The following is a 15,935-nucleotide window of genomic DNA, read 5'->3' on the forward strand; positions in this document are numbered from 1 at the left end:
GCCCAACAAACTCCTCATTCACAATGCCAAGCCAAACATTTAATTTTTCAGCAAGCTGGGTATGTTACTCTCTCATCCAATGAGGGTTAATATCAGCCCAATAATAAACATTGTGTTAACATTACCGTTTAACACGAAAATTGCTTCATCTGAGAAAGCAATGTTGTTTAATCTAATTGTATTATTATCAATGTTCCGCATCATTATTTCACAAAGTTCTACTTTACGGTCAAAATTGTCCTTATTTAGTTGATGAACTAAACAAATTTTTTATACTTTATAATACTGACATATAAAACTGTACAAACTGATGTTTGAGATATACCTAATATTTGAGAAACATTTCTTGTTGATGGATGAGGATCTTTTACAACAGACTGTAAAATTTCAAGTGACAATGCTTTTTGTTTGTAGACGATTTTGATCGTCCAGGTTTGGGGCCATCTTTAACGCTGCCTGTTTCCTGAAAACGTTAGATTTTTTTTAACTCCTGATTTAGATACAGGGTGTTGATTGGGATAAGTGTCATTAAATAAATTCCTTACATCATCATAAGGTCTCTCCCGGTCTCCATATCCTCGCATCATCAGGATCGTAATATGCTCTTGTTCACTTAAATACTCCATTTCAATGTAAAGTATCACAAAAATACGACTTACTTTGTTAATTTTAACATAATACTGGATTTCCTCAAAACTGATTAAATAAGGGAGGCCTGCCCTGCTGCAGGTAATAACTGTAAAACAAATTTGAGTTTGTAAGAAAAGTGATTGTCTGTTGAAGTTATTTACCTTCTGAATGTGAATTTTCATGTTGTGTCTCAATTAATTTTTAATTAATTCCAATGAGCTGCCATTTTGTACTGGGTTGATATAGAAACATTTTATCAAGATCTTTCAAATGAGGTGTTACTTATGAGTCTTTATATTTAATATTTTGAACTACCCGCCCCAAAATTCCATTTTGGCGAAATGGGCAAAATTGTAATAGTGACTAAAAAGTTCACTTCTATTTCCTAGAAAGTTGTCCTGAGTTCCATACCTCCATCTTTATCCATTAAAAACTACACAGTGTATCCATACTTTTAAGTCACACTGTATTTAAAATGTGGTACACAGGATAATCTATATTTCTTTTCAAACTTTTGGAATGTGGCAATATGTTGCATTTTACGTATACTGGATAATTTACACTTGTAGGCAAATATTTTTAAAAACATTCCCAGAGTTAATTTACAAATAAAACATTTAAAACCAAATGTATTTTTTAAAACACTGGACAATTGGATTGTGTGTGTTGTAGAAGTGGACCGGTTCCCGAGTGTGGAGCGAGAGCGTGCTGAGAGCAGTGAGGGAGGCCCGGTGCGCTCCCGAACACCTAAGCAAGACCCTAACCACACCAGAGAGGTGATCTTTGCCTTGCCATCGTTGCAGCTGCACCTCAAGACTGAACACTGGCAGGCAGCTTCCACTCCTGATGCTTCAGGTACACGAAACATTGTTAATAATGTATGTTTAATGTAATGTAGTATTAATAGATTTTCCAGTTAATTTAACTTTGGTACATGTTCTTAAATTTGGTAATTTTTTACAGATGAGAAACCAATGGTTGAGTGCAGTTTTGTTACTGAGTTTGAAGATCACATTTTTGTTACTGTGGATGCTGAAGCTTTCTTTTTCCTTCATGATCTGATCATCTCATATATAAGAGAGAAAGACAGAGTGGTAAGTATTAATGTACCGTATTCAGTACAATATCTGATTGTCAGTAATGGGAATGTGGTCAGTATCAGCAGCAGTTTTGTGTCAGCAGCTGATGGAGCATTGTTGTTCGTGGTTGCTGATTGTTGTGCTGACCTGTATAATGGGGTCAGGTCAACAAGTGCTCAATATCAATTGGCAGTGAACAACGCTAATTTGCTTTCTGCTACAATACGCCATATTTAACTTTTAGTTTTTCCTGTCTGATATTACGTATTCTTTAACCCCTTTTGTTTAAGTGATAAAAAATACAACAAATAAGAAAAAATTAGCAAGTTATAAAAATTATGAGTTGTGTCTTTTATGTTCTATTTTATTTTGTAGGCTATAAAACTTATCTCTAGAACAAACGTGTTTAACTTAAAAACATATATGGGTATATTTATAATATCAGTACAATATTTGTTGTAAATTTGAAATAAAATATAGATTCAAATCAACTTTACCCATGATAAAGAATATTGAGGAATGAACCTATTTATATTCTTATCACTAAGTGTGACAAAACACGTTTTAGCCACCGTCCGATTGTTTACTGCGGAGCAGCTGTCATCAGTGCATAGAAGCAAGAACACAAACAAACGTAGATATATAAACTACAAATCATTTATTTCATAACTTCCAATAGATAGGAGTATGGTAGCAGATATGGTATGGTAGGAAGATAGTCTAGGTGCTGCAATATGCTAAATAGAAGTATGTATTTATATCTTTCATTTTAATTAAGAAAAGTCCTGACAATTTATTTTTTGTACATTAACCCTTTGGCTGCTAAGAATTTTTTGACATGATATCCCAAAAGTGCTCAGGTTTTTATCGGATTTTATCCCAAAAGTGCTAAGCCTAAAATGGTGAATTTGTAGAGTTTTACTAAAAAAATCATAAGTTCCTCAAATTTTAACCTATTTCATTGATTTATGTTTTGTTTTGTAATATAATATATGTAAGAAAAAAAATAATACATTTTGAAAAATACAGAACTATGTAAACAAATAAATAAATTTTCTTTTCAACTTTGACGCAGAAAAACATAGTTAAATGTAACTTTTATTTTTTTTTAATACATTTTTACCTAAAACCATAAGTTGTTTTAAGTTCATACTGAAATTTTCATGAAAAAATATAGATTTTTACTTATGTAATAAAAAAAAAACAAAGAAAAACTTACCCTATGCTATCTATATCACAGCTGTTTTTGCCGTTAATAAAAAAAATAAAACAAATAAACAGTTTGTCTAAATTTGAATATTGTGGCCTGAACCAAGGACCAAAGAAACCAAAAGGACAGAACAACTGCATAAGATGACTAATTGTCTAAATAGTGATTTGGTGCACACGGGGTGCCATAAACATAGTCGGCGGTGCTGGCCGCCTTTCTTTACAGTATTTAGCGCTTTGTTTGTCCTTGGAAGAGAGATAAAGCCTTCATTATCGCTCATAACCATTAAGGACAATACTAAAGTACATTCATTTTTCACAAAACTAAAGTACATTTGTGCGACAGTTACCATTATTAAAGTATATATATATGTATAGCATTTAATCGACTTCAAATATATTTTGCTAGAAACGGTGTCAATGACATGGAGATAAAATTTAGTGTTTGTAGGGATTCACATCTATAATGTATCAAGTGTACCATTTACATTGTAAATTACTGGAAAAAATCATTCAAATATCTTAACGTTTACTTCATTAATTCAGGTTTTAACAAAAAATCCGGCTACAAAATTCCCATTTTAGAACTTTTATCTTTCACAATAAATTACGTAAATGTTACTGTTAAACAAAAAGTGTGTCAAGGTGACATTTTCGAAAGCTTATTATTCCTTCATCACTGGACATTTGTAGCCAGTGTTTTGATGAATGGTTCGTCATAAGGTAATAACGCGTTTGATAAGCAAATACCCAATTTTGTGTCAGCTGTATACTATTGATCAAGAAGAAGTGTACAAAACTAGGCCAAAAATGTTACTATATCTCAAAAACGGAGTGCGGGAAGTGTTAAAAAACATTCCAGCACACATGCTACAAGCCTCAGTGGCAGATGTCTGACGACGGTTGGAGAAATGTGTTGCCAACACTGGAGGACATGTTGAACTGTAGTTAAATAATTTATAAGGAGAAAAAACCCTATAAATGAATCTATCTTTTTATATGAGTCTCCGTTTTCACCATAAAAATATGTAATGAACAATTTAAATAATGAACTTTTTTACTATAAGTCTTTGCAGGTTATAAAAAACAAATCACATGATTGTAAAATTTTGTAGGAAAGTTTTGTACTATAATTTTTCACAAATAATAAAAACAAAGCTATTACTTTTGGTGGTAACTTATAATAACTAAAAAAGAAGGAAATATCTGGTTAGTTAATTGAGATTATTTTATCATTAAAATTATTGTATAGACAGAAAAGCTGTATCAGATTGAGAATGTATTTTTTTTTTCAACCTGTTTTAATAATTATTTGTAGATGGGTTACCCACCGAGTGCAAGGGCTCAGAGTCCCGAGCTGGCTGAGAGGCGGCAGGCTCGTACAGACAGTGGCAGTGGAGGAGAGGGCACCAGTCGGAGTGCGGAAGGTGATGGCACTGGAGACAATGCTGCCAACCTCTCCGAGGAGGAGAAGAAAAGGAAATCATTTGAACACGGAGAAGTAACTGGACATACTAAGGACTGGAGAAACTATCATTGCAAGACTTGGCATTTGGAGCCAACTGTAAGGTAATTAAACCAATCGTTGTTAAAGTATTTTTTTGAACAGGTTTAAAAAAGCTATATCTTTAACAATTGGATCGAGAGAGCTATTTTGGATACTAAACTGTAATATTGGTTTCTATTTTGAAGGTTACTATCATGGGGTGGTAAAAGTATAGAGCCTTACGGAGTGGACTACATCTTGCAGAAACTAGGGTTCTCTCACGCTCGAACGACCATCCCCAAGTGGATGCAACGAGGCTTCATGGATCCCTTGGACAAGGTACTAGCTGTACTGGTGCTGCGGATGGTGCAGATCATCCGAGAGGATCCCAAGATAGCAGAACATATGAGGCAACGCAGATACAATGGCAGCTCCTAATAGTCAATAGTCTACTATCACTATATTAGCTTACAGTTGATTGTTGTTCTGGTAGTGCTGTATATTTTGTACATTAGTGGCTTAAATCTGTGATTTGTCAACTTGACTTTGCTATTTTGTCTTTTTAAAAATGTATTTATTCGGACTAGAGATTGAGTGATTGAGTGTAATTTTTATTATAAGTTTAAAATAGGTTATAATTTTTGTACAATAATTTATATATTGTATGAATAGATTCATGCTATATTTACTTGTATTCAATTGTTAATTGCATGAAACCAAATGTTAATATATTCCGTGATTGTTTTTTGTATTATATCATGTTTTAGTAATTTCTTTAAAAATTATTTTGGGAATTAATACTTTCCATTTACATCTTTCAGAATAGGGATTGTAAGCTAAATAAAAATTTTATTTGGTGAAAATATTTATTTATTAGATATCTCTCAAGAGAGTAACATCTATAAAAACAGCTTTCATCAAAAATTAGGAAATTAAGTATTCAAGAAATGTAAGTATACATGACTAGGTTTGTAAGCTATCCAAATCTGTTAATTAATCTATTTATTTATTTCTTTCAATAGAATACCTTTTGAAGAATGATAGGACTATGATTTGTATAATCAAGTTTAAAATTCATCATATAAACCATTACACATTTTAGGCATTTTTCATGTCTACTTGTATCTGATATGTAAAAAATAGACATTTTTGATTTTGTGATATTGTAAAAATGTAAGTATTTTATGTGGGAAAAACATTCCGAAGTAATGAAAAATGTGTCCAAGTATATTGTAGAAAGATTTAGTTGATTCATTATTTGATTATTGTGCTTTCATAGGAAGTTGCATAGAAATTATACCCACCATATGTAATTTATCATATCCATCTTCTCTATTATGAATATTTTCTTTTATTTAATTGCTCAATTTGATATTATTTTTGAATTTATTGGTATAGTTTGCCTATATTATGTATATTTTATTATAATGTACTCTCTAGTCAGGAACTTAATACAGAACTTTTGTTTAGTGTATTTTATATTCTTTAATAATACCCATGGAAGAAAGCATATATTTACAGTATGCTATTTTCTCTTTATCTTACTAAACTGGAAAGGATTTCTATGATTCCTTACAATGAAAATAGTTATTAAAAACAACAAAAATATACTTGTTTTTAAATATGCGTTTCATTTATTTTATTGTTGTTTGTCTTTTATCCTCATTATGAATATATTGTTTTAACTAATAAATTGTATTACAATCCAGATATTTTACAAATTTCAAATTCAGAACTTAAATAACAGCAAATGTATATTTTTTTCATTAGAAGTGTATAGAGAAATTGGATATGAAATAAATATAAATTGAAATAGTGTCCAAATAGATTTCAATTATAAATGAGAAAAATGTGCAGCATTCCTAAATTGTGTAAAAACAGAGTACAGAACATTTTTTGATCTGGAATCCTATAAATTTTGTCTCAGAATAAAGAAAATAACAAAGTTTGGAGGATTTGAATTATTTTTCAATTTTTGAAAGTTTAAAGCTTTTAATTTTTGATACGGAGAATATGTTAAGTCTCAAGGTAGACACCAGTGCTGCTAACTTAACTTCTCAAACACCAAGGAATATCATTTACACTTTTCTGATGGAAAGCAATTGAGATGTAGGTGATAACCTATTGAATTCTGTTTCCAATTCCTGCAATGTACAAGGTTTGAACTTTTATACCTCTTCCTTGGCGTAGCCCCATAAAAATAAACCACATTCAGTAAGATCTGGACATCTTGCAGGCCATTCATGTGGTCCACGCTGTCCCAGCCAACGCCTAGGAATTTTTTTATCCAACCACTCTCAAATTATTGCAAAGTGGGGTGGCGTACCATCTTGCATAAAAATGAGGTCATCAATATTTTCCCATTGTGATTTTTTATGCCATACATAGTTTCGAAACATCTGAAGGTAGTGTTCATCAGCATTTATAGTGTCACACAGAACATATGGACCAATGAGCTTTGTTGCAGGCATTCCACACCATATGGTCACTTAGGGGCGAGTTTGCAAATTTTCAACCGTCATTTCGGGATCGGTATCACGTGGCACCCAGAAATGGAAGTTATGTCTATTGACAAAATAACCAATATGGAATATAGCCTCGTCACTCCACAAGATATTTTCAAACATTTATGGCCAATCTTCATGCCAAAACAACATTAATTCCCCATATTCCATTCTTTGGTCACAGTCTTAAAATTTCAACTCTTGTACATAATGAGGTTTCCATGGGTGAAAATTTTGTTCCTTATGAAACACCATAGGTGTTATGAATGCCTTGTTAGTCCACTTTTACGAGCTGCCTGACATGTTGATTTTTTTTGGGCTACGAGTAAACATTTCCTGATCTGTTACCACATTTTCCTCCGATCTTGATGTGCATGAGCGGCCACTTCTTATGTCTTTCACAGAGCCCGTGGTCATGAGCTTTGCATGACAGTTCTTAATTGTCTCTGGACGTATTGAAGCATTTACCCTTCTCTCTACGCCACCATCTATGCATTAAAATAATCGATTTCTCTACTTAATAACATGAAGCATACTAATCTTGCTCATAACAGTTTTATAATAAATGGTTACTTTTCAACCATCCAGTATATTACGTTGGTTCCTAACATTATTGTAAACTAGTAACAAATTTGGATCCTGGGACTAATATTGTGAGAATAACAGGATTCTGGACATATGCTACCATTACAATTATGTTAAAACTTCGTTGAGAACTGGAATCTGTTGTCAGATGTCATCATGATGCATAAAAATTAAAAACAGTGATGTACATGTCAAAGTCATACATGTTCATCACCATATATGTTGACTTTTTAATTATTGTGTATGCTAATTTTATCTCTTCGGATTTTATAACCTGAACCCTAAAAATTGAACAGATAATATGGAAAACATTATTTTTCTCAACTTTTATTACAGTTTGAACTTAATTCGGAAGTATTCTAAGAGAAGACCACCACTTTTATCAGATTAATGAAACGAAAATAAAACATTTTTGTTAGATCTTGTTGCATCCTTTCTCCTGTGTAGAGATATCAAATCAAATCATTTCTTTATTGCTTTTAGACAATATATAACATTGTATAGCAGTCGTCATATATTCAAACAGCAAATATTCTACACACTCACACACAGTCAGACTTACATTTCACTCATTCACACTATCTTTGGATCCAGATTTTAAATTTTGGTATTTAAGATATTTTTAGATATCCCAGCGACTCATCATAAACTCCTCTAGCGAATAAAATGCTTTTGACACCAACAGGCATTTGAGACGAGTTTTGAATTGGATTTGATTAGTTGCATTTTTTACACTTTCAGGGAGCTTGTTGATTAAGCCGACGCCAACCTGATGCAGTAAATGCTGAGATACCACCAGTCTATGACTATGGACTCTAAAGTTGTCCCTGGCTCTAGTTTCATACTGATGAAAGTCGCAGCCCCGGACTAAAGTGCACTTCGATTGACAGTACAGGATCACACGAAACATATAGAGACAGGGCAATGTCAGCAAACCTAGCTCCCTAAAAGAGTCCCTACACGACTCTCTGTAATTCAACTTTGCAATAATTCTAATTGTCTTTTTTTGAAGCCTGAAAACGCGTTCCATCTTGTGTTTAGTACAGCCCCCCCACAGTCTCAAGCCATACGCAAAGTGCGGATATATGAGACCGAAATATGCCGTCATTAAGACTTCAGGGGAACAGTATTTAGCTAGGCTTCGCGAGGCAAATATGCCAGAAGTAATTCTAGCACATATATTGTTAATGTGGTCGTCCCAGGTCAGACCTTGATCAATGTACATCCCCAGGAATTTCGTGGATCCAGTTTCCTCTAAAAGGACATCGTCCACAAATACAGCAAATTCCCTTGGTCTTAGGCAGAAATTGATGACATTTGATTTTGATTTGGTTCGTTCGATTGGTCCATATACCTTCATGGACATTGCTGAATAGATGACGAGAAGATCATACATTAATAGAAGAAACTTTTTTGTAACATATTAACTGCTGCAATAAATTTAGACACATTTCCCTAAAATTTCCAACTTAAAAAATGGCTACTTTCATTTCATATTGCGATTATTACAAAAGTATGATATTGTGAGAAAATTACTATTAAAGTAGTTATATTTTCAGAAGTGCATGTTAAATAAATTAGTAAAGCACCTTTACTTTTAGGGTTTTATTTTAAACACAAATAAATATTTCTTACCTTTTGGTCAGCACCAAACATAAGATGATTGGTATCGTGTTTCATCATGTTTCAGGTATCGTTACACAACTACAAAATAAAAATAATATTGTATTCTTTGATTGAGTTAACACTATTTCTTTCATTAAATTTCACTCAAATTCAGCTACAAAATAAGAAACTAGCAATTCAATTTGTTCGTTAAAGCACGGTTGAGTAGAAATAATAAGACTTTGTTATTTTAGTCATTTCTGTCAGTAGGAAAAAATAAGGAAGATAATAGTCACATTTGTAGATACTAATATAGTCAACCAAAGAAAGCCAGAGTCAATGGTGTGGCATCAGCCTTTGACTGTATACTGCACAATTTGTTAAATAACAGCATAGGAGCACAGCACCAAGTTATGCTTTCTTATTATAACAAATCAAAGCCACAATTGTTGTGCCTTTTGGTATGGTAGCATTATCAAGAAGCTGACTAATGTACCACTTGGTACTCTACAGCAGCTAAATAAATAAAAATACCGTTATTTAGCCAGCATATTTAATCCTTACAATTGCTTTAAATGTATAAAAATTTAGGTAAAATCAAAAAACCTGAAACACTAAAAAAACTCTGATTACAATAAGACTAGCCTACTTATAAATCTCATTATCCTTAATACATGTGATTTTTTCTCTTAATTTATGTTTAAAGTTCTCAAACGAGACTACAGTACCTGCTAGAGGAGATCATTAACAATTTGGCGCCAAAGTGCAAAAAGCTCTTACTCTCAATACGAATCCTCACTTAAGGAAAATGGACCTTATGGTTTTATGGAGTGATACTTTCGGAAACCTCCCGGTGTAAGAACTGTGGTTCTTTGAGGAAGAGCTTTTTGAATCATGCAACCTGTCAATATTTTGTATACCACTTCCTTGAACAGCATTCTGGCAGTCTCATAAAAGGGACACATGGTCAAAGTGTTTAAACTTTTCTGTAAAGTCTATGTATATCCTCCCTTGAGTTGCTTTGTTCGTATTCAGGGTAGCAGTTACAAATGACTGACAGAAATAATGAATACATGAGCAGAAGCTCATGTCACAAGTGGCATGGAGCTGCTTCACAGTCACAGGTGGCAACATTCTCTAAACCCAAACAGATTCCTCAACCTGCCAAAAGCATGCTGGAAAACATGGGTGACAATGTAAGAAAACGTAAGATCATGGTCAAGCATGACCACAATCCCATCCTCACCACATCCCACATCCATATGAGGTAGTATAATAAACTGATTTTCTCTTTTCGAGTTTCAGACCATTTTTGACTAATCAAGAAGACATATGTATGAGGTCAAAATTTACTTGAAAAAATGGCTGATTCCATTTTTGCAGGCTCAAATGCCAACTGCAGCTGATAATCATCTGCATATTTATATGTGCAGCACAACTTTGTACACAGCATCAAAAATCAGATGTGTATAAGTTGAACAAAATTGGGCCAAGACAACTAACTACCTTGAAGGTTTAGTGAGAAGGTAGAAAGTCTTATTGCAAGCTTGGTGACCTTTTTTTATCACCTAGATAAGATCTTACTCACATTATAGACTCCTTACCAAAAACATGATAGTTCATTTTTGCTAGTAGAATATCATGATTGAGTCAATTGTAAATGCTTGAGAGTAAGCAAGCATCACCAAAATACTGCACTTGCCATTTATCTACTCTTGAATTATATCACTGAATACATTTGTGAAATCTCTGTATTTTCTCTGCGTCCCCATTTTAGTTTTGGGAATATTCTTCCCAACGCATGATTTGTTTGCGATTTTTTCCACTATCTTGACCATGGTAGGCAAAGCTGAAATTGGTCTTAGTTGTTTCAATCTACTAGGTACTGAGACTTTATGCAGAGGGTGAACATTACTATTTTTCATTTTTTAGAGAAAACTCAATTTATTAAACTTTGATTTAATAAATATGTAATTTTAGCCATTGCCTTTGGTTTTATATTATTAATAGCATACTCTATTTCATGTTTTCTAATGGCAGCAAATTTAACGTGATTTTTTTTCATCACTTTTAGTTGATCTAAAGAAATTCTAAGTATCAGAATAAACCTTATATCCAAACCTCTTTTCAGCAAAGTATTTGTTCACATATTTAAATTCAGCTGAAGGTTTTCATTCTGTTTCTATAATTACATCACATTTTTTTCAAGCAGCTCCAGAATACCTTTAGAGGATACTGTAAAGGCTAAATGGTTTGGAAATGCTCTATTTTTATCTTTCAAATTAAATTATTTAATGTATTTCAGAGTACTCTATATTTTTTGCAGTCTGTAGAAAGAATTGGTTTTCTCTTTCTTAAGCCATGTTTGTTCTATGGTTTCTTTGTTACTTTTTACAGACAACTGAGGTAAACTCACCATAGACACTTTTTATTTTTGTGGATAACATTTTCTGTTATCTACGTTGTGCAGTCCATATATCTCATCATAGTCTGTCTCTGAAATTCACATTAACTCCTTGATCTACATTAAACTTGGAGAGTTTTTTGTAGCTTATGAACTTTGGCTGCATATTCATTTTCTTTGCACACAATATCATAATAAACAAGTGTGTGGTCAGTTATTATGCCTCTGTAGTTTAATATGCTAGAGGCATCAATAATGATGTTCCTCTTGACCTCAAAGAAATTTTTCTTATGATATGATCTGTCAAAGTGGCCAAGGTTACTGTCACTTTGGTAAGTTCATTTTTAACCTGGACAGCATTTGATTCATTTGAGAGTCAACGTACATATTTGACAGCCTAGTTCGCTTTTAAAAACATACTTGTATCCATCTCCCCCAAGCAGATGACAGAGTTTATTTTCATTGCTAGGTCAACAAACAAGGCATGCAAAAGAGCTATCCAGGAATGTAATTAATACAAGGTAGTACACCACATGCAATACAAGCCTGATCCCTTTTAACCTCATAACAACACAGACATCCTCTATACCCAGTGGTGTAGTGCCGAATTTAGCTGTGCCGGAGCGACCATGGTGTAAGTATAATAGGTGTGCTACCGCGCAGATTCCCCCCACCCCCCTCGCTCAGGTCGGGCGCGTGTCGTCAGCTTGGCGTTCCGACGGCGGCATTACATTTGCAGACTTCCACTTAAACTATCGTTTTACCCACTTAAACTAGAGCGATTGTAATAAATGTTATATATTCTGGTTCATTATTAAATATACTTTATAACAGTAGTTATTTAATGGTGAAAACTGTAATATAAATATATTATACTTACATCATGGGAGCGGCGAGTTGCTGGGTATAGCAATAAAAATCTGTTTGATTATTAATAAAGGATATTTTATTTCGTTAACTAGGCTAACACAATTTGTAACGACAAACAGATAAGCTATGATTTTAGACATACTTTGAAAAATTACTATGCTGTCATGCTAATACATTATTGTAGCCTGAAAAAGAATACCGTAAAAATGCATTGTAAATTATTAAATATTGTAAAAGTATTATTTTTACATATTTTCAACAGTAACACGAACATGAATATTGTGCGATAACCTCTAAAGTATGTCCCAAAATTCCTCTCCTTTTCCATTCCCATTTCCTTTCTTTGGAGGTTCTGCTATTCTTGTTTAGGTGTCGGCTGCTGAACAATGTCTTCTTAGCCATGTTATGACATAGGGGTCAGGCTTCCATCTGCGGAGTGGGGATCTTGGAGTTTTAAAAACAGTAGGGCTAAGACATGACTTACTGTCAATGAGTTCCTTAGTGGTGTGAGTATGTTATTCATACTGCTGAACCCTCTTTCACAGTCAGCGGAACTACGGGGTATTTTTTTAGTGCAGTTTATAAGCTCTTGCAGTCCATCAGGTACCCGCCTGCTGTTGTCCAAGTAATCCCTGTAAGCAGTCACAGCTCTGTTGATTTTCAACTTGAAGCTTTTGCATAGCTGCTCCACTTGAGTTTGGCCAAACCCAGGTTGAATATCAGTAGGCCAGTATTCGGGTTCCAAAACTTTTAGTTACTCTACAAACTCCTCGTTCTTGACAATTTCTGTACCTAAGCTAGCAGTAAACATTCTCTTCTTTAAGTTGCTGATTACACTAGAAATAAACTGCTCACCATTAAATGGTACGATTTTAGGGTTTTCATTTAACTTTACAGAAGCAAAACAGCCTTCCCTCATGGCGACTTGTACCTCCAGAACTCTTGTCCCAGGGTTTTCTTTCAAAGATTCCAGGTATCTGATTGATCTATGAATCAGTTTGTCTGCAAATACAAGGGACGTGCTTCTGTTTTCCAGACTTTCAGACAACAACGCCAATTCAGCAAGAATGTCATACATAAAATATGCTAAGTTTAACAAAAGCTTATGGGAAGTCAGCTTCTTCAATAAACCATTATATTTGCATCTATCAGTGGATGTTCTCTCAGGATCATCCATTGCTTTAGAGAAGTGGCTGGCTAAGGCTTGATAACCAAACAACACGGCTGAAACAGTACGAAAACTGCTTGCTACCCACCTCGTGCTTAAAGTTCTGCCGATTTTATTCATTTGAATATCGAGCTCCTGTGCACATTCTTTTAACTCTCGCTTATTCTTTGGAGATGTGCTGTACAATGAATAAAGTTTATCCATGAATGACTAGAAATGGTTACCCTCGGATACTTCACTTAGTGCATCCCCAATGGCCAGTTCCAGTCTGTGATTCATACAGTGCCATATGATAATACTAAGATAAACAGATAAAAATCTCCTTGCTACACCTGAGTGCTTTCCCAACATGGCGTTCGCCCCGTCGCTTGTAAAGGAAACCAAGTTTTGTTTTAAGTACTCGCCATTAAAACGATATCCTTCAAGGCACTGGTGAACACTGTTAAAAACTGTCTCAGCTTTTTGATCAAAAAGCTCGAATAAGTCCAAAAATAAACTACTTGGTGGTTTATCCTTGCTAAATTCACATTTTAAATATACAATGAGGACGGATTTAGAACTAATGCTTGTGGATTCATCAATGATTAATGACAGTTTTCCAGAAATTTCCTTTACTTCATTCAAAATGCGCATTTTCATATCCTTTGAAATATGACCTATTATTTTGACCGCGCTATACCTTGAATGAAGGCCTACGCCGATATCTACCCCATTTAGTTTTTGTAGCTCAAGCAATCCGAAATGGTCGCTGTACGGACGGTCGTTTTGAGCAATAAAATATGCCGATCTAAACACAGCCTTAGTTGAATCGAGCTGAGCTTGATTCATTTGATCAATTACCTGAGGCATCGAATGTTTGTTTGATTTGTCAATAATTGTTTGAGCGATTTGGTGAGCTTTCTTCGACTGTTTATGTTCAATAATCTTTTTCCTCAAAGATTTGAGTTGATTTGTTCTATTTTACCCATAACAACAAACTTTGTACGAACGTCACTCATAAGAAAGCGAAACACGTTCTTTTTTGTAGGCTCCCAAATTATCGACTTCAAAACAAATTTTACAGCCTAATTTACCTTCCTTTGAGTCTATCCAAGGAAAAGCCGCCTTCTTTCTCTCCCACGTATTATCTTCTGTCCACATTTCAGGCCACTGTGTTCTTTGGGGGGGGGGGGGCGTCATCTGCTCGAACTTCCTTTTCATTAGGCTTAGGCTCAAGCTCAGCGAGGTTACTTATTTTAAATTTAGCTTTTGGATTTGATGCTCCAGGAACTGGATTTGTGTCAGTCATATTAGGGGCACTAAAAATGACGTTATATATTTTTGTTTAGGTTTTGGGTTCCTCACTTCACAAAATTCACAAACTAATAATTAAAAAATTTGTAATAGGCTTTCATAAATGTATTATAGAGGGCTCAACTCAAATAAAACTAACAGTATATACGGTACGCTGTTTGAACTCAACCACTACGACTAAGAATATCGACGATAACAGCTTAATACAAGCACTCACAACAACATAGAAACCGGGAACCGAATAACATGTCTCGAACTGTATGTGTAAGTATACACTTCCTGCAGTTAGTAGTAGATGGACGGGTGGGGTGGTGTAGCACACCTGTCATGGGAGGGGGAGAGAGAGAGTGAGAGGGCATCCTGATTTTTATGAAGGCGCTAGTTGCGAGTTACAAGAATTGTCTATTGCACAGCACCTACAATTACCTTGATACCACTCAACGGACATATAATTGATGCGGGTTTGTTCTGGCCTTTTTATTATCCAATTGTGGCGTGGGTGGCGCTCCAGTTCACAGCTCCGGCTCTAGATGGTATGCCGGAGCGACGCTCCGCTTCTTAAAGCTGTGCCGGAGCGCCGCTCCGGACCGCTCCGGCCCTACTACACCACTGTCTATACCAGTGCCTACATACTGCGACAGGAATCTGCTCATGCATTAACTAAGGTTTTAGGTATAAGGCAATACCACCACTTGTTTGCTTTATGTCTTGTAATTGGTAGGAAGGTGTACCCTGGCTTACTGAAGTGTAACAGGATGGAGCCAAGTTTCGTCACCCCAAAAATGTCAAATCCGGATTAGGCCAACAATTAATTCATCTCATCAAACTCAGTATTCAAAGGCCTCGTGTTCAGGTGATTGCCCCAAAAACATGCTCATTTCTTCCCCTTACAGCTAGCTTCCCGAGACCGTAAGCAAACCCATGCTTGTATGTCAACCACAGCCATCATGGTCAAAGCAACAGTCAGTTCCGCCTTCTGTCTCAGGAGTTGGACTGAGAAGGAGGACATGTGATGAAGACTCTGTCCCAACACGGATACAAGGAGACAAAGTTGATATTCCATCAAGAGATTACAGAGCTTCAAAAATAGTTTTCACAAACA

The 15,935-nt window shown here is 34.7% G+C and overlaps 1 protein-coding gene across 6 annotated transcripts in view; it reads left to right on the top strand.

The window, feature by feature from the left end:
• Positions 1 to 6,030, top strand: part of LOC124359488 (transmembrane protein KIAA1109 homolog) — a 227,975-nt gene extending 221,945 nt beyond the window's left edge. For all 6 annotated transcript variants that reach the window (XM_046812256.1, XM_046812252.1, XM_046812254.1 and 3 more), the window contains exons 86-89: positions 1,303 to 1,485; positions 1,594 to 1,724; positions 4,237 to 4,487; positions 4,611 to 6,030. In XM_046812256.1, coding sequence (XP_046668212.1) covers positions 1,303 to 1,485; positions 1,594 to 1,724; positions 4,237 to 4,487; positions 4,611 to 4,842 — 797 coding nt within the window. In that variant the 3' untranslated portion in view covers positions 4,843 to 6,030. The remainder of the gene's footprint in view (positions 1 to 1,302; positions 1,486 to 1,593; positions 1,725 to 4,236; positions 4,488 to 4,610) is intronic.
• The last annotated feature ends 9,905 nt before the right edge of the window (positions 6,031 to 15,935 follow it).

This window comes from Homalodisca vitripennis, chromosome 4, assembly GCF_021130785.1.
Source record: "Homalodisca vitripennis isolate AUS2020 chromosome 4, UT_GWSS_2.1, whole genome shotgun sequence".
NCBI classification, from domain to species: domain Eukaryota; kingdom Metazoa; phylum Arthropoda; class Insecta; order Hemiptera; family Cicadellidae; genus Homalodisca; species Homalodisca vitripennis.